The following is a 19,141-nucleotide window of genomic DNA, read 5'->3' as shown; positions in this document are numbered from 1 at the left end:
TAGTCGTTTTCATGGAAAACATTGTTTTCCTTTTTTCAGTTCTTTTTTGTAAGAATCCACAGTTTGGCTTGCTGTTTGTATGCAAGAGAAGCTCTTTCGACAATTTTTAACAGAATACATTCATTTGAAAATGTTTAATTTGTTTTATACCTCCTCTAGTTGACCTGAAGAACAAAACTTGTAACGATTCTCAAAATTTATTAATCTCTGCTCTTTGAAAACTTGGATAAACTTATACTCTTTTGAGTCAGATAAATTGTGAGAGCAGAAGTAGCCATAGTACTAAATCTGAAAGTTTCAACTTTATACCCTTAGTCGATCTTGTCATATTGCTAAGCAGCGTTACCAATGTGGTACAATTGTACCCTTTTTGGTGCAATTTACAGGCCATTGGGCAATGCAGTACATTGGGTAATTTCTTGGAAACAAGTTCTTAGGTTCATTTGGGTTTTTCTTGCTCCTTTCTGACTTATGACCCGTTCAAGTTTTTGTTTTACGAAAAAAATTCCGGTTATCGAAAATTTTTAACAGTCTGTTCAGATGATACAAATTAATATCTTGTAGCACAATTTTATTGAGTAATCTCCTACAGTCTATATTTAAGTGTTTTAATTAATGAAGTAAGTTTTAATTTAGTCTGAAATCAACATTTGGCTTTAGAATAATCTGCAACTTGCATAGCTGTGAGGGTTGGCATACCCACAACCAGTGTTAGAATTTCTTATATAGTCACTTAGACCTTCGATAAGCCTAGGATTAGGGCACTAGCAGGGACTTCTCTACACGGATACCTTGGAATCATCAAGATATACAATTACAGACGATTTTTTCTTTATTTTAACACTTAGTCTTTTTTTTTTTTGAAGGCTTACACCTTCGATAAATCTAGGGTGAGAACATGAACAGGAGTTTCTCTACACGGACAACTAGTTATCTTCAAGATATACTTTAATAGACATATGTTCTGTATTTGAAGATTTCGTCGTTTTTTAAGGGAAATTATCTATATTCTCCCTTTGGTTTTTTCTGGGGTTTGGAGCCTAACGTGCAGTTTGATTTTTTTTTTTTTTTTACGCATTACAATTTGGATACATTTTATTTTTTGGTCATTATTTTATCTTTATATTGTATTTTATATGTCAAGTTTTGACGATTTCCTTCCCATTTCATTAAATTTAAAGTGATTGATTCTTCTTTATTTTAAAATTTAGTCTTGTTTTAATGGCTTAGACATTCAATAAACCTAGGATAAAGATATGTGCAGGAATTTTTCTAAACGGTTAGCAAAGGCTCTTCAAGATTTCTGGATTGTAAGATGTGGTCACTAAGGGAAAGTGTGTATATCCCACTTTGGCCTCTTTTAGGGCTTGAAGAGCCGACATAAAGTTTTATTTATTCAACACATAATTTTTGGTTGTGTTTTAGCACATGTAGAGTTTGAACGATTTCCTTAAAAAGTTAGTTAAATTTAAGTGATTATTTCTTTTGTATTTTAACATTTAGACTTATCTAAGAGAAAGTCTCTGCACCCCCTTCTTGGGTCTTTTTCCTAGTTGAATAGATTCTGGACATTGAAAAAAAACCAGACGAGTTTTAAATGGGCCGAGGGGGCTGTTGGATTAGATTTGTACCAGACCTAGAAATTACTCTTAGGAAAGCAAGCCTTCCTGGTTTTGAGGGTTTTAAAACGACGATTTCTTATATTTTAAGCTTTGCTTATTATTTTTTTTTTTGTATTATCTTGGGTTTAATGGGTAAATACATGAAATAATTCAACTTTGGAGCCAGAGTGGCAAAGCGTTATGAGGGCATTACCGACCAGTCGTTGCTTTGGTGGAGTAGGTCAATACATTTAGGTAGGGTAGTCTCAAATTATCGGAGTTTATCTTAGGGAAGTAACCCTTGTAGGTTTTGAGGATTGTTATTTAGTGTAAAAATGAATCAACCATTAGATGTTTTCCGTCTACTTAGAAATAACTTCTAGCATAGGAAGTTATCTGGTATAGTAAAATCATACTGATGGAAATTAATTCTTCTTTTCTTTTCGCAAACTCCTACAACCTAACCTTTTTAACATTTTCTGAATATTTTTGTTTTTAATCTATTAGATTCTTTATTTTTTTTTGTGTGGATCTTAAACATTGTTTTTTCTTACTGATTACATCCTTCTTTTAACAGTCCTAATCCTAAAAATTTCAAGAATCATAGCAACATAATGAAAAGAACAAATTTAATATAAAAAATCATACACAATATTACATATTATTGATATCTTCTCTTAGTTTGTATTCAACAAAATATTAATTGTTTCATCTTGGTTTCTACACATTTTTCTTTGAGGCCTCATCCACAAACTTCTTGTGCTTTTCGTCACTTTCATTACCGGGTTCAATGACTTTATCTCTTGATTCACATTCATTAGCACTACTAAAATTAGTACATGAATTTTTTTCAATTCGTTTTTATGTTTCTTAGGGATAATGTCATTCAAACCTTTTTTTATTTTACTTGCAAGCTCAACATGTATTTTTACATAACATTAACATAGATGATACTTGGAGCACATATACAATATATGGCTAGATACATTCTTACAGCCTTATGCCTCTTTTCGTCTTGCCTTCTTTTGAATGCTAATGCCCAAAAAATTTTTTTAATAGTATTATCAACCGATAGTGTTTTATCATATGCACTAGCATGAAGTTTTCCCTCTTCTTAAACTATTTTAGTTTAAGAAGAGTTCAGTTTTAGACATACATTATCTTTGAACAGTAATCTCTCTGAAAATGTTACTTTTACACATCCACCATCATACCTTTGGAATTAAGTATAACAGTCCAAAATAGGGATGAAACCTTTTAATCGACAGTGGACAGATATCAATCAATCAATCAATCAATTTATTGATACTAAAAGAAAAAACTATTACAAAAGTAAAGTGGTTACTAGGCCCAAGAAGCTTTGCTTGTAATGGACCACAGAGAACAAGAATAAAACACTATTATAAAATATATACAAAAAAAAAACAAAAAAAAAAAAACACTGGAACAAGACAAGGACATTGAATAGATAGGATATAATTACAGTGTTCATCATCAGCAGTAAAGTTTCACAGCTGATAATGAATACTGTATATGTGTTCGAAATATCCAATTAAAAAATGTATATCTGTTCACTGTCGATTAGAAGGTTTCATCCCTATTTTGAACTGTTATACTTTCGTCATGGAAAGACAGTGTGGTCTTCGAATTCATCTACCTTTGGAATTCTTCGACAATCCAAGGAAATTTAGTTTCTTGCAATCATGATAATACGCAAATATACTTCTAATATGGTATCAATTAGTGATTGTTTCGTATTCAGATATTCACCTTTGACATGCTGACAAGCTTCTTTGAATTGTCCAAGAATTTCCACCGATATAAGGATGGATATGCAAGAGTAACATTTCCAGAGAGATTAGTGCACAAAGATAATAGAAGTCTAAAACCAATAGTTGACAAAGAGGAAAAACTTCTTGCTAGTGCATTTGTTAAAAAATTACCAAAGTATTGCCAATTTTTTGGGTATTAAATAAAAAAAATCGAGTTTTTTTAAATGAAAGTAAGGAGCGACATTAAAACTTAAAACGAACAGAAATTACTCTGTATATGAAAGGGGCTTTTCTTCCTCAACGCCTCCCTCTGTACGCTAAAGTTTGACTCTTTCTCTTAGCTCTACTTTTTAAAAAAGGAAAAAACTTTAGCGTAAAGAACGGGGCGTTGAGGAAGAAAAGCCCCTTTCGTATACGTAGTAATTTCTGTTCGCTTTAAGTTTTAATGTCGCTTCTTACTTTCATTAAAAAAAAAACTTGTTTTTTTATTTAATTTCTGGACGTTTTTTAATTCATGCATTTTTTTTTTATCTTGGCTCTCCGCATATAAATAATTAAAACGAAATTTGCATATTAATTTTCTTTTTGGCTAAATGGCTTTCTCATAGTTTTAATCGGAAGATTTTGAGAAAAAATGAGAGAGGGAGGAAGCCTAGCTGCCCTCTAATGTTTTGATTACTTAAAAAGGCAACTAGAACTTTTAATTGTTTTACGAACATTTTCATTAGTAAAAAGTATAGGCTACTTAATTTACAAATTAACTTACGTAACAAATTTCTATATTCGTATATTTTCATTGCGTATATGAGGGAGTTCACCCTTCGTCAATACCTCGCTCTTTACACTAAAGCTTAAATTCTGTCCCAATTCCTTAAGTATGACCTTTGAATCACAAAGGCCGTAGAATAAATAGTTGAAATTACTAAAAATACTTTCGCGTAAAGAGTGAGGTATTACGAGGAGGTAAGCCCCTTATATGGGCAATAATTTCTTCTCGTTCTAAGTTTTAATACTGCTCCTCCCTTTCAATAGAAGAAACATCTCATATTTATTTTTTCCTTGTTTTTTTAAATAATGCAAAAAATCCTGCACCCCTTCATTGAAAGTCTCTTCCCCCATGAGAAGTTTTTCCATGGAAATATCCTCCCGCTTGACCCCCACCCACCTCAGCTCTCCCTCCCAAACCAAAAAAATCCCCCTGAAAACGTCCGTACATTTCCCAGTAACCATTATTATATCAAACAGTTCATGGTAACGAACTGTGGTAAGGAGCGATCCGGCTCAATAGTAAACAAACTCTAAAAAACGTAATTTGATGCTAAGAAATATATCAAAAGAATCGAATTTTTATGCTGATACTAAATATATAAGTTTCATCAAATTTAGTCTTTCTCGTCAAAAGTTCAGAGCCAGAGAAAATTTGCCTTATTTTGGAAAATAGGAGGAAACACCCCCTAAAAGTCATAGAATCTTAACGAAAATCACACCATCGCATTTGGCGTATCAAAGAACCTTATAGTAAATATTTCAAGCTCCTGTCTACAAAAATGTAGAATTCCGTATTTTTTGCCAGAAGACATTTCACGGGTGCGTGTTTATTTGTTTCTTTGTTTGTTTTTTCCCCAGGGGTCATCGTATTGACCAAGTGGTCCTAGAATGTTGCAAGAGGGCTCATTCTAACGGAAATGAAAAGTTCTAGTGCCCTTTTTAAGTGACCAAAAAAATTGGAGGGCACCTCAGCCCCCAACGGATCTAAATTTTGATATAGCCATTTGGTTCCACGTAGTCAAATCCATAATAACTATGTCTTTGGGAATGATTTACTCCCCCACAATCCCTGGTGGAGGGGCTGCAAGTTACAAACTTTGACCAGTGTTTACATATAGAACTGGTTATTCGGGAGTGTACAGACGTTTCAGGGGGATTTTTTGGTTTGGGGATGGGGTTGAAGGGAGAGGGCTATGTGGGAGGATCTTTCCTTGGAGGAACATGTCATGGGGGGGAAAAAATTCAATGAAAAGGGTGCAGGATTTTCTAGCATTACTATTAAAAAAGGAAAAAATAAACATGAAAAGTTTTTTCAATTGAAAGTAAGGAGTAGCATTGAAACTCAAAACGAACAGAGATTATGACGCATATTAGGGGTTCTAAAAATACTTTAGCATAAAGAGCGAGGTATTTAGGAGGAGATAAATACCTCGCTCTTTATGCTTAAGTACTTTTAGTAATTTCAACTATTTATTCTACGGCCTTTCTGATTCAGGGGTCATACTTAAAGAATTGGGACAAAACTTACGATTTAGTGTAAAGAGCGAGGTATTAGCGAAGGTACAAACCCCCTCCTATACGTAATAAAAATATAAGAATATAAAAGTTTGTTACGTAAGTTAATTCTTAAGTTATATATATTTTTTACTAATAAAAATGTTCGTTAAAAATTAAAAGTTCTAGTTGCCTTTTTAAGTAACCGAATAATTGGAGGGCAACTAAGCCTCCTTCCCCACCCCTTATTTCTCAAAATCGTCTGATCAAAACTAAGAGAAAGCTATTTAGCCAAAAAAAGAATTAATGTACACATTTCATTTTAATAACTTATTTGCGGAGAGCATAAATCAAACATGAATTAATTCAAAAACGTTCAGAAATTAAATATAAAAAAACTAATTTTTTTAGCTGAAAGCAAGGATCGACATCAAAACTTAAAACGAACAGAAATTACTCCGTATATGAAATGGGTTGTTCCCTCCGCAATCCCTCGCTCTTTACGCTAAAGTTTGACTCTTTGCCACAGTTCTGCTTTTTAAAACAATTAAAAGCTTTAGCGTAAAGAGCGAGGGATTGCGGAGGGGACAACCCATTTCATATACGGAGTAATTTCTGTTAGTTTTAAGTTTTAATGTCACTCCTTACTTTCAGTTAAAAAACTAGTTTTTTTTATTTAATGAAAACACAGGTCAAAGTTTGTAACTTGCAACCTTTCCAAAGTTTGTCAAAGTTTGTAACTTGCAACCTTTCCCAGGGAGACTGCAGGGTAGTAGGTTGTCCCCAAAGACATAGTTATTAGGTTTTATGACTATGGTGAATAAAATGGCTATTTTAGAATTTTGATCCGGAGACTTTTGGGGAAAAATGAGTGTGGGAGGGGGCCTAGGTGCCCTCCGTTTTTTGGTCTCTGAAAAAGGACACTAGAACATTTAATTTCCTTTAGAATGAGCCCTCCCACAACATTCTAGGACGACTGGGTCGATACGATTACCCCTGGGAAAAAAAAACAAAAACAAATAAACATGAATCCGTGATTTGTCTTCTGGCAAAAAATGCGGAATTCCACATTTTTGTAGATAGGAGCTTGAAACTTATACAATTAGGTTCTCTAATACGCTGAATCTGATAGTGTGATTTTTGTTAAGATTGTATGACTTTTAGGGGGTGTTTTCCTCTATTTTCTAAAATGAGGCAAATTTTCTCAGGCTCGTAACTTTTGATAGGTAAGACTAATCTTGATGAAAGTTATATATTTGAAATCAGCATTAAAATGTAATTTTTTTGATGTAGCTATGGGTATCAAAATTCCATATTTAGAGTTTTGCTTACTATTGAGCCGGGTCGCTCCTTACTACAGTTCGTTACCACGAACTGTTTGATTAGCGTTTAAAAAGACAAGAAGAAGACAGTTGAACTGTTGTAGGAGTGTTACAAACCATATCTTGTCTATATGCTCCAGGCATTACCTATGTAATGACAATGTAATAATACACGTTGAAGTCGGAAGTGAAATAAAACAGACTTTGACTGATAATATTGCTAATGAGAAAAAGAATGAAATGATGAACAAAAATTGTGTATAAATTTTTATAATACTAATGATAGTGAACCACGAGATATAGTCATTGAATCAAATAGTAATATTTGTGAAACGTAAGATCATTTTTGTGGCTATATCTTAAAAAAAAAATTTATAGCCCAAGAATTTACAACGAATATTGTACAGAGACATTGTAGAATGCATTGTTGCAATTAGATGAAAGGTTGAAGAATTTTTGAACTGATTACAGGATTTCTGAGGATATGTTACGTGGAGCAATCAAAATGTTAAAGGCGCGGTCGGCTAAGGATCATGATGGCTTATTTGCTAATCACCTCAAACTTGCTCCTTCTTCTTCTCTTATTACTCTACTGGCATTTTTCAACCTTTTACTTACTACTGGTTTAGTACCATCGTCATTCTATATTGGCATAGTTACGCCTATTCCTAAGAGTGGGAAAAAATACTTGTCATCTTGTAGTTCCTGGAGGCCAATTACTAGGGGTTCTATGATTGGGAAAGTGTTTGAGTTGTGTTTGAAGGATCTTCTTGAAATTCTTGACACTGGTTCTAATCAAGTTGGTTTCAAGAGAGGTTTGGGATGTGACCACGCCCATGCATCTTTTACCAAAGTTATTGAAGAAGCGAGAATCTCTGGTCAACCGCTATACGCCCTCTTGATTTATATGAAAGAGGCCTTTGATAAAATTTCTCATGAATCTGCTCTGCTTACTCTAACCGCTTTAGATTGCCCCTAGCTGTCATACGAGTCCTTCGCTCTTGGTATTCTGGTTTAAAGATCCGTATATATCCGAGTGACATTACAGGTGAACAGGTGACATTAGGTAACGAAACGATTGATCAGGTTGGGAGCTTCAGTTACTTTGGTAGTATTATTAGTAAAGATGGTGGGAGCAGTGAAAATGTTAAAAGTAGAATAGCTAAGGCCTAGGGTGTTTTTTCACAGTTAAAAAAAGTTTGGAAGAATAGAAAGATAAGTCTACAAACCAAGATTAGAATATTGGTAGCTACAGCGATGACAGTGGTCAAATATGGCTCTGAAGCATGGGCACTCCGAAAAGCAGATGAAAATTTACTAGATGTTTTCCAGAGAAATTGCCTACGGATTGTTCTGGGTACCCGGCTGACTGACTGTATTTCAAACAGTAGGTTGTACGAAAAGTGTGGTTCAATCCCGCTTTCTGGGGCTATAATGAAAGAAAGGTTGAGATGGCTAGGCCACGTTCTACGGATGAAGGATGAAAGATTACCGAAGTTTGTCCTTTTTGGCCAACCGTCTGAGGCTACACGGAAAGCAGGTCGTCCTTGTCTGGGTTGGGAGGATGTCATAAATAAAGATTTAAAGGAAATGGGAACTTCCTGGGAGGGTGTAAAGAGGGAGGCTTTAAATAAATTAGGTTGGAGAAAAGTGTGGTTCAATCCCGCTTTCTGGGGCTATAATGAAAGAAAGGTTGAGATGGCTAGGCCACGTTCTACGGATGAAGGATGAAAGATTACCGAAGTTTGTCCTTTTTGGCCAACCGTCTGAGGCTACACAGAAAGCAGGTCGTCCTTGTCTGGGTTGGGAGGATGTCATAAATAAAGATTTAAAGGAAATGGGAACTTCCTGGGAGGGTGTAAAGAGGGAGGCTTTAAATAGATTAGGTTGGAGGAGGAGCGTGCGTAGCTGTGTTGGCCTCAGGCGGCTTGGTGCTGCAGTGAGTTATTAGTAGTAGTAGTAGTATATGCCCGACTTCGTCTTCATCTCAGTCCAAATTAATTCAAGTGGGTAGAGGAATTACACAAGGAGGAATTATTTCTCCTTATATATTCAATTCTTTTTTAGCTACTGCCCTTAATTCTCTTTCCTGCTCTTTTGTTTCATTATCTCGAAATCTGTCTTACATTGCATATGCTGATGGCATTATCCTTCTAAGCCGGTCCTAGTATAGTCTTGTTTCTAATTTTAATATTTTAATTAATTGTTTAAAAGGTTTGGGCCTTTCAATCAGTTTTGAAAAATGTCAATTTTTTGTTGTAAATTGTTTAGAGGATAATGTCAGGGCGACTCTCGATTGCGGCAATGGTGTTATTTTTCAGTCGTCGCCAATAGTCACTTATTTGGGATTACCTTATGCTGCTTCGAAAAGAGATTTTAAGCCAGTCCTGGTTCAGCATGTTCAGATGAAACTACGCAAGGCATTTGGTCTTTTAATTCGTTTTCGGGGTCTTTACCGTCGAGACGTCCTTGGTCGTATGTATAGCGCTGTTGCTCTGCTTCAAGTATTGTTCTCGTCCCTCCTCTTCCGAAATTTTAAATCTTCTGATCTTTCGCCTATTAAAGTCACTTATTTTAAATTTTATAAATTTTTTCTTGGTTTCCCCCTTTCTTTTTGTAACACTGAGATTGCTTTAAAGCTTAATGTGAAGGATCCTGTAGTCTGCATAAAGAAAAAATATAAAACATTTGAAGATAAGGCGAAAATTAACCTATCAGGCCACAATTTATTTGCGTTTTTTAGTAAGAGTTCTGGCTCTTCATGATTTATAGGCTAAACTATTTAGCAAGTGTTTTTGTATCTTTTTTTCTTTTTTTTTAAGTATTTGATCAATATTTGATAGGTTTTGATTGTAAGTGTTATCATTTGTTTTTTCTTTATATTATATTGTAGCGTACTCCTCATTTTTTGAGGGAAATAGAGAAAATAAAATAAATAATAAATATTGTGCAATAAACATTGTAACATTAATGTACAAAGAATATAACCAAAGGCCTAACAACGAATATTTTGTTGAATACGAAATAAAAGGACAAAAAAGTGTCGTGTCAAGGGTGAATAGAAGGAATTATTTTATGAAAGGCATTCTAAAATATGAACCAGTTCAATGAAATCGATAATACATAATATTGCATGATCTTGTAAAATTAAATTTGTTTTTTTTTTGTATTAAGTTGAATTCTTTTTTTTAGCATTAGAGCTATTAAATAAATTTAGGTAACTATGAAGAATCAACAATTTTAATAATAAACGAAAATAAGAAAAACTTAATGAATTAAAAATCCAACGTTAAATTTTTTTTTAAACAGGGTCACCTGTTAAAGGAGCTTACGAAAATAAAGAACATATATTCCTATGTGAGATATTGCTTTGAGCAAACAGATAAAGACCTAATGGTAGTTTCACCAATATAGTGAATAATTCTTCAAAAAAATGGAGTCACCTCCAAAAATCTCTTCTTTGTGGTAAGTTTAAAACTTCAAAAGTATGAAGAATATTCTTAAAATATAGAAAGTAATCGTTAATCTCCCTCAACACATAGCAGGGTTGCTTCCCTGTGACACACTCTCAAAATATGAGACAACCATACTCCAAATGTACTGCCCCCCAAAAAAAACTATTTTTATTATTTATTGAAAGACCGTCTTTGTGAAAAAAAAAATAATGACGGAGCACTACAAAAAAAAGAAGCAAAATATCAATATACAAATAGGTTTCTGAGATTATACTGGCTATGCATGACGTATGAAAAGAAAGAAAGGAAATGATAAATGAAACGAGACAAATCAAATAGGTGAAAACGAGGATTTCATCTGCCAGTAACAAAATATGAAAAACAAGCAAATGTTTCGATAAGGACCTCCACCAAGTCGACCTCAGCGCTCAGAAAAATAAGAAAGAGGAAAAAGAAAAAAGAGACAAAGAAGAAACAACAACAAAATCTAACCTTCTTGAGTGAACTGTACGAGAGGAAAAAAGACACTGAATCAAAAAAACAAAAACCAACTTGAAATCAATGAAAGAGAAGTTACCAATTAGATTGAATAAATATCCTTTGCCATGCAACAGATTTCGCCAATCTAAAATTTCGGTTTTTATTAGATATGCGGACAGGGTGTCTTAAACTCGACTAGGCGAAAATATTCATAGAATCTTTTAATGCTAAGTTGTTATAAATTGGGCTTCAGAAAATATCTCCCATGTCTCTATTTATAGCCGAATTTCTATTTATATGTTGTCTTTTTTTTTATCTCAATTGCCTCTTTAAAAGATTGCAGTAGGCCATTTACGATAGATATTAAAGTTGCCTCTTCAAAAAGAACTAAATGGTCAGGATTTTCGTAAAATATAACCGAAATATTATGGGTTAGAAGAAACAAATTGCATGTCACTTCTAAGCCCTGGAAGGGGCCAAAATGGACTTATAAACACAAAAATCTTAAAATGGAGAAAAAATTTGTCTTTTCTAGTATTACTTGAAGGCTCCTAGTTATCCGTATAGAAAAATATCTTTTTTATTCTTACATTGAGGTTATCGACGGTCTAAGTCATTACAAAAAGAGACTAAATTTTAAAATACAGAAGAAGTTATTACTTTAGATGGAATAAAATGAGAACAAATTCTTTAAAACTCGACATAAGCTAATATATAACCAAAAAGTATGCGTTAAAGAAATCTAACTATATGTTGGCCCTCCAAAACCTTTAAAGGGGCGAAAGGGGGATATAGACACTTTTCCTTTAAAAATGAATAAAGAAAAGATAAGATGTGAATACAGAAAAGAAAAGATATCTTTTTTTGTTTATCTTGGATTATCTCAAGGTATCTGTGTTGTGATATCTCTGATCGTATTCTTACCCTAGGTTTATCGAAGATTCAAGCCATTGAAAAAGACAATTGTTAAAATACAGAAAAAATATTTTAAATTTAATGAAACGGACAGTGAAGACACTGTTAAAATTAGATGTATTCTAAAATATAACCAAAGAAGTATATATAAAAGAATTAAAACTGTATGTCAAACCCCTTCCATACTTTAGAAGAGGCCAAATAGGGGATATAGAAAATTCCCTTAAATAATTACCAAATCTTAGAATATAGAAAAAAATTTTCTTTTCTAGCATATCTTTAAGATCTCGAAATCCGTTTAGGATCTCGTATCGGTATCCGTTTAGAAAAATCCCTGTTTGCATCCTTATCCTAGGTTTGTCGAAATTCAAGTCATTAAAAAAAGACTAAATGTTAAAATGCTGAAAAAAAAAATAGTCGCTTTAAATTTAACGAGACGGGAGGGAATTATTAAAACTGGTTGTACGCTAAAATATAGCTAAACAATCAAACAGTTCGTGGTAACGAACTGTAGTACGGAGCGACCCGGCTCAATAGTAACCAAAACTCTAAAAAATTGAACTTTGATATGAATAGCTACATCAAAAGAATCGCATTTAATGCTGATTTTAAATATATAAGTTTCATCAAGTTTAGTCTTACCCATCAAAAGTTGCGAGCCTGAGAAAATTTGCCTTATTTAGGAAAATAGAGGGAAACACCCCCTAAAAGTCGTAGGATCTTAACGAAAATGACACCATCAGATTCAGCGTATCAGAGAACCTTACTGTAGAAGTTTCAAGCTCCTATCTACAAAAACGTGGAATTTTGTATTTTTTGCCAGATGACAAATCACGGGTGCGTGTTTATTTTTTTTATTTTTTTATTTTTATTTTTTTTGCCAGGGGTCATCGTATTGACCAAGTGGTCCTAGAATGTCGCAAGAGGGCTCATTCTAACGGAAATGAAAAGTTTTAGTGCCCTGTTTAAGTGACCAAAAAAATTGGAGGGCATCTAGGCCCCCTCCCACGCTCATTTTTTTCCCAAAGTCAACGGATAAAAATTTGAGATAGCCATTTTGTTCAGAATAGTCGAAAACCATAATAACTATGTCTTTGGGGATGACTTACTCCCCCACAATCCCTGGGGGAGGGGCTGCAAGTTACAAACTTTGACCAGTGTTTACATATAGTAATGGATATTGGGAAGTGTACAGACGTTTTCAGGGGGATTTTATTTTGTTTGGGGATGGGGCTGAGGGGGGGGGCTATGTTGGAGGATCTTCCCTTGGAGGAATCTGTCATGGGGGAATAAACTCAATGACAAGGGCGCAGGATTCACTAGCATTACTGTAAGAAAACAATGAAAAATAAACATGAAAACGTTTTTTCAAATGAAAGGAAGAAGTAGCATTGAAACTTAAAACGAACAGAGATTATTACGCATATGAGGGGTTCTAAAAATACTTTAGCATAAAGAGCGAGGTATTTAGGAGGAGATAAATACCTTGCTCTTTATGCTAAAGTATTTTTAGTAATTTCAACTATTTATTCTACGGCCTTTCTGATTCAGGGGTCATTCTTAAAGAATTGGGACAAAACTTACGATTTAGTGTAAAGAGCGAGGTTTTAACGAGGGTACAAACCCCCTTGTATACATAATAAAAATATAAGGTTATGAAAGTTTGTTACGTAAGTTAATTGTTACGTAATTCGCAAGTTACGTATATTTTTTACTAATAAAAACGTTCATTAAAAATTAAAAGTTCCAGTTGCCTTTTTAAGTAACCGAAAAATTGGAGGGCAACTAGGCCTCCTTCTCCACCCCTTATTTCTCAAAATCGTCTGATCAAAACTAAGAGAAAGCCATTTAGCCAAAAAAAGAATTAATATACAAATTTCATTTTAATAATTTATGTGCGGAGAGCCAAAACCAAACATGCATTAATTCAAAAACGTTCAGAAATTAAATAAAAAAAACTAATTTTTTAGCTGAAAGTAAGGAGCGACATTAAAACTTAAAACGAACAGAAATTACTTTGTATATGAAATGAGTTGTCCCCTCCACAATCCCTCGCTCTTTACGCTAAAGTTTGACTCTTTGCCACAATTCTACTTTTTAAAACAATTAAAAGCTTTAGCGTAAAGAGCGAGGGATTGTGGAGGGGACAACTCATTTCATATACAGAGTAATTTCTGTTCGTTTTAAGTTTTAATGTCGCTCCTTACTTTCAGCAAAAAAAAATTAGTTTTTTTTTTATTTAATTCCGTTAAAGAAATCAAACTGTATGTCGGTTCCAAAAATTTAGAAGGGACCAAGAATAAGATTTAGACTATTTCCTTTAAAAAAAATTATCAAATCTCAAAATATATAAAAAATCCCATTGTTCCAGCATTTCTTGAAAATCACGAGCCATCTGTGTAGAGAAATCTCTGTTCGTATCCTTACCCCTGGTTTATCATTGATCTAAGCTATTATAGAAAAAGACTAAATTTACAGAAAAAATTGCTTTACAACGGAACTGGAAGGAAACCTTTCAAACTTGATAAACGTAAAAATGTAGCCAAACTGTATGTCGGCTCTCCAAATCGCAGAAGGAGAGAAGAAGGGTATATAGACGCTTTCCTTTTAAAATGGAGATATAGAGTCTACATTTTGCTTCTCAGGTTAAAGGAAGATATATGTTTGCATACGAGAAAAAATGTGTGAAAAATATCTCAATGCTGCAGCATGCCACATAGATATGTGAAAAAGGGCGAGTACAGTATCGCAAGGAATAGCATATCTCACAATAGCGTTTCATCGTAACTACTCTATCTTCCTATAGGATCTTGTTAGAACTCTCTTATATTATAATGCAATCTGTCCCTATATTTCCTATTCGATGTGCATGGAGGGACAGTGTCTAGACCTACTAAATGGGAATTATAACTTTTAGTGTTCGTTCAAATGAGCCCTCTCCCAATATTCTAGAACCATTTATTCGACATGATCACGCAGGAAAAAGAACATGCATCAATGATGTTTCTTTCAGGTGCTGAATTACATGTTGTAATTTTTATTAAGGTTCTTTGACTTGTAGAGTGTGTTTCCCCCCTTCTTCAAAAATCAGGAACAAATTTCCGGCACGTAGCCTTGTATGGGTAATACAAAGTTTAATAGATATTATATATTATAAAGTCAATTCTTTTGATATACTTTTTAATATCAAAATTCTGTGTTTTGGAGTTCCGGTTACTATCTACCCGTGCTGCTTCTTACATAGAGTTTGTTACCATCAACTGTTTGATATATCTCGGCTAAGACGATGAAGACTGAATCCCTTCCTAAATTTTGTGCACAAGTGGGTTGTTTCATTGTGATACTTCTTTCCCTTTTTGGAAGATTCTACCCGAGTTTGACTGAAAAGTTAATGGCATCGTACAACCTTTCTCTCAGCTCTTGGTTTTCCCTTCTACCCAGGTCTCTTTTACCGCGTCCAATTTCCCTATAGGTCGTTCAGTGTTCTTTTTTTAGTTTAGGGAGCGAGTTTCAAATTGTTTTATGTTGTTTCTTCTATTCTAGGATTCTACTATCTCGAGGATTAATTATATAAGTTTTTTCAGGAACGTTTTTCCTCTCTTTCTTTTAGGATTCGAGACCATACACCGAAAAATTCTCCTGAGCAGTAGGCACAGAAAAAAAAAACTGATTAGGATATTATTAAGTATTATTACTGATTAGGATAGAATAGGATTAGGATATTATTAATTTATTAAGGATAGTACCTTTCCCCTTCTCCCTACCATCAAAATGTCCTATCCTTTTGACCAAATAAAAGATCGCTAAAAGTGTTCATCCTATCACATATTCGCTTTCGCTTTCAAACGAAAATGTTTCTTTAATGTTTTTTTTTATACAGATTCCACACACAAGAGTATATATTGGATAATATCGAATCACGATTTAAGCTGAAAAGAAATCTGTGTGGGAGAGGGGGGCAGGGACTATTGCTATAAAAAAGAGAAGTGTTTGACGTTTCATATTCAAATATTGAAGTTTACTTTAGTACTTGACAATTTAAAGCCCTTCTAAAAAAATAGTCTATATATTTCCTCTGCTTGTTTTTGCGGACAAACAATTGTTCTTTGATGATGAACAATAATGCACAAGGACAAATTTAATGCAACAGGCTGGGATATACTTCGATTACACTTTATTAGTATTTCAGTCTGAAAATGAAGTCCTGCAGCTTAGTGAAACACATTCAGCATCTACAGAAGAGTTCTTCTAATATTTGGTTTTTTCTCTTCAATATTTTAATTATTTTTCTTTGTGTTTGATTTTTAAACTGAAACTTTCTTTTTTAGCTCTGTACCATCTTGCCCGGCCAAGTGATGAGAGGGAAATTAAATGAAACCCAGACTAGGGAAATGATCAAAGCTGCAACAAAGCCACCTGCTGACAGGAAAAGGAGGACTGAAGAAACAGCTGTTGCAATGGATGGAGGTGGTGCTGTGGCCAAAAACTTTGGAATTTCCGTGTCAAATACAATGACCCAGGTAGATATGTGTAATGGCAATAACCCACCATCCACAAACGACTGAAGTAGACATGGAAAATACAAAAAGAGGGAAAAAATAGTATAGACACTTAGTAACAATTATTTATATCCCTTAATATTTGAAGACATACTTCTTTTAGAGGATAAATTTTGGTCAGGTGAGAGTTTTAAGAGAGATTACTTTAAAAGCATAAGAGACAGAAATAGATTGTTTTTAGCTGGAATAAAAATTGACAATAAATAATAATTTTTTTTTTAAATAACGTCTTGGAAAGGGACTAAAAAAGGAAAAAGAAATAAGTAACTACCCTCTAATTCCATTTTCCCTAAAGTCTTCTGATCAAAATTTTGAGGTAGACATTTTGTAGGGCATTGTTTAAAGGACGAGTAACTATGCATATGGAGAAGATATGAACCCCCAAGCAGTATCCTATATAATTTCTAACTCCTCCCCATCTCATAACTCCTCCCCTAGCTGGTTTTCGATTATTTGGCTGTAGAATTGGAACTAGCTGCTTTAACTTGAAGTAAACCCTCCCAAAATTCTATTACCATATCACCAAGAAGCGTTGAATTACCTTGTCTGTGTTTGTTCACCGTTTATTGATCCTTAACAATGCCTTCGTTAAATTTCACCAGACGACTGTTCTGATAACTGAAATTTGACTTTATCAATTTGAGGTATTCAATTTTTGAAGTTCACACTTTTATTTACGCTCTAGTTCACATTTTCCAAGTTTATTTACGGTTTTTATGATTCAAAGTAAGACCACTGTTTTGATAGCTGAAATTCAGCTTTATTCATTTAGGGTATTAAACTTTTGAAGTTAAAATGTTTTATTTACGCTTTAATTGAATTCAGCTGAAATTCAGCTATATCCATCTTACATATTAAATTTATCAAAATCACACGTTCTATTTACACTTTATTTCACGTTTTACAAGTTTATTCACGGTTTTGATATTTCAATGTAAGACAACTGTTTTGATAGCTGAAATTCAGCTTTATCCATTTAGGGTATTAAATTTTTTAAGTTAAAATGTTTTATTTACGCTTTAATTGAATTCAGCTGAAATTCAGCTATATCAATCTTACATATTAAATTTATCAAAATCACACGTTCTATTTACACTTTATTTCACGTTTTACAAGTTTATTCACGTTTTGATATTTCAATGTAAGACAACTGTTTTGATAGCTGAAATTCAGCTTTATCCATTTAGGGTATTAAATTTTTGAAGTTAAAATGTTTTATTTACGCTTTAATTGAATTCAGCTGAAATTCAGCTATATCCATCTTACATATTAAATTTATCAAAATCACACGTTCTATTTACACTTTATTTCACGTTTTACAAGTTTATTCACGGTTTTGATATTTCAATGTAAGACAACTGTTTTGATAGCTGAAATTCAGCTTTATCCATTTAGGGTATTAAATTTTTGAAGTTAAAATGTTTTATTTACGCTTTAATTGAATTCAGCTGAAATTCAGCTATATCCATCTTACATATTAAATTTATCAAAATCACACGTTCTATTTACACTTTATTTCACGTTTTACAAGTTTATTCACGGTTTTGATATTTCAATGTAAGACAACTGTTTTGATAGCTGAAATTCAGCTTTATCCATTTAGGGTATTAAATTTTTGAAGTTAAAATGTTTTATTTACGCTTTAATTGAATTCAGCTGAAATTCAGCTATATCCATCTTACATATTAAATTTATCAAAATCACACGTTCTATTTACACTTTATTTCATGTTTTACAAGTTTATTCACGGTTTTGATATTTCAATGTAAGACAACTGTTTTGATAGCTGAAATTCAGCTTTATCCATTTAGGGTATTAAATTTTTGAAGTTAAAATGTTTTATTTACGCTTTAATTGAATTCAGCTGAAATTCAGCTATATCCATCTTACATATTAAATTTATTAAGTTTACACGTTCTATTTACACTTTATTTCACGTTTTACAAGTTTATTCACGGTTTTGATATTTCAACGTAAGACAACTGTTTTGATAGCTGAAATTCAGCTTTATCCATTTAGGGTATTAAATTATTGAAGTTCAAATGTTTTATTTACGCTTTAATTGAATTCAGTTGAAATTCAGTTATATCCATCTTACATATTAAATTTCTTAAGTTCACACTTTCTACTTACACTTTATTTCACGTTTTAAAGTTTATTCACGGTTTTTATGATTCAAAGTAAGACCACTGTTTTGATAGCTGAAATTTAGCTTTATCCATTTAGGGTATTAAATCATTGAAGTTCAAATGTTTTATTTACGCTTTCATTGAATTCAGCTGAAATTCAGTTATATCCATCTTACATATTAAATTTCTTAAGTTCACACTTTCTACTTACACTTTATTTCACGTTTTAAAGTTTATTCACGGTTTTTATGATTCAAAGTAAGACCACTGTTTTGATAGCTGAAATTTGACTTTATCAATTTAAGGTATTCAATTTTTGAAGTTAAAATGTTTTATTTACGCTTTAATTGAATTCAGCTGAAATTCAGCTATATCCATCTTACATATTAAATTTATCAAAATCACACGTTCTATTTACACTTTATTTCACGTTTTACAAGTTTATTCACGGTTTTGATATTTCAATGTAAGACAACTGTTTTGATAGCTGAAATTCAGCTTTATCCATTTAGGGTATTAAATTTTTGAAGTTAAAATGTTTTATTTACGCTTTAATTGAATTCAGCTGAAATTCAGCTATATCCATCTTACATATTAAATTTATCAAAATCACACGTTCTATTTACACTTTATTTCACGTTTTACA

General features: G+C 33.0%; 1 protein-coding gene across 1 annotated transcript in view; it reads left to right on the top strand.

Moving 5' to 3' along the window:
- LOC136040199 (protein argonaute-2-like) overlaps positions 1-19,141 on the top strand; it is a gene marked incomplete in the record, with an annotated part of 142,361 nt that overhangs the window by 57,243 nt on the left and 65,977 nt on the right. The window contains 1 exon segment of the mRNA XM_065724351.1: positions 16,136-16,327. Coding sequence (XP_065580423.1) covers positions 16,136-16,327 — 192 coding nt within the window.

Source organism: Artemia franciscana, chromosome 20 (genome assembly GCF_032884065.1).
Source record: "Artemia franciscana chromosome 20, ASM3288406v1, whole genome shotgun sequence".
Lineage (NCBI taxonomy): Eukaryota > Metazoa > Arthropoda > Branchiopoda > Anostraca > Artemiidae > Artemia > Artemia franciscana.
This window is presented reverse-complemented; position numbering and strand designations above follow the sequence as displayed.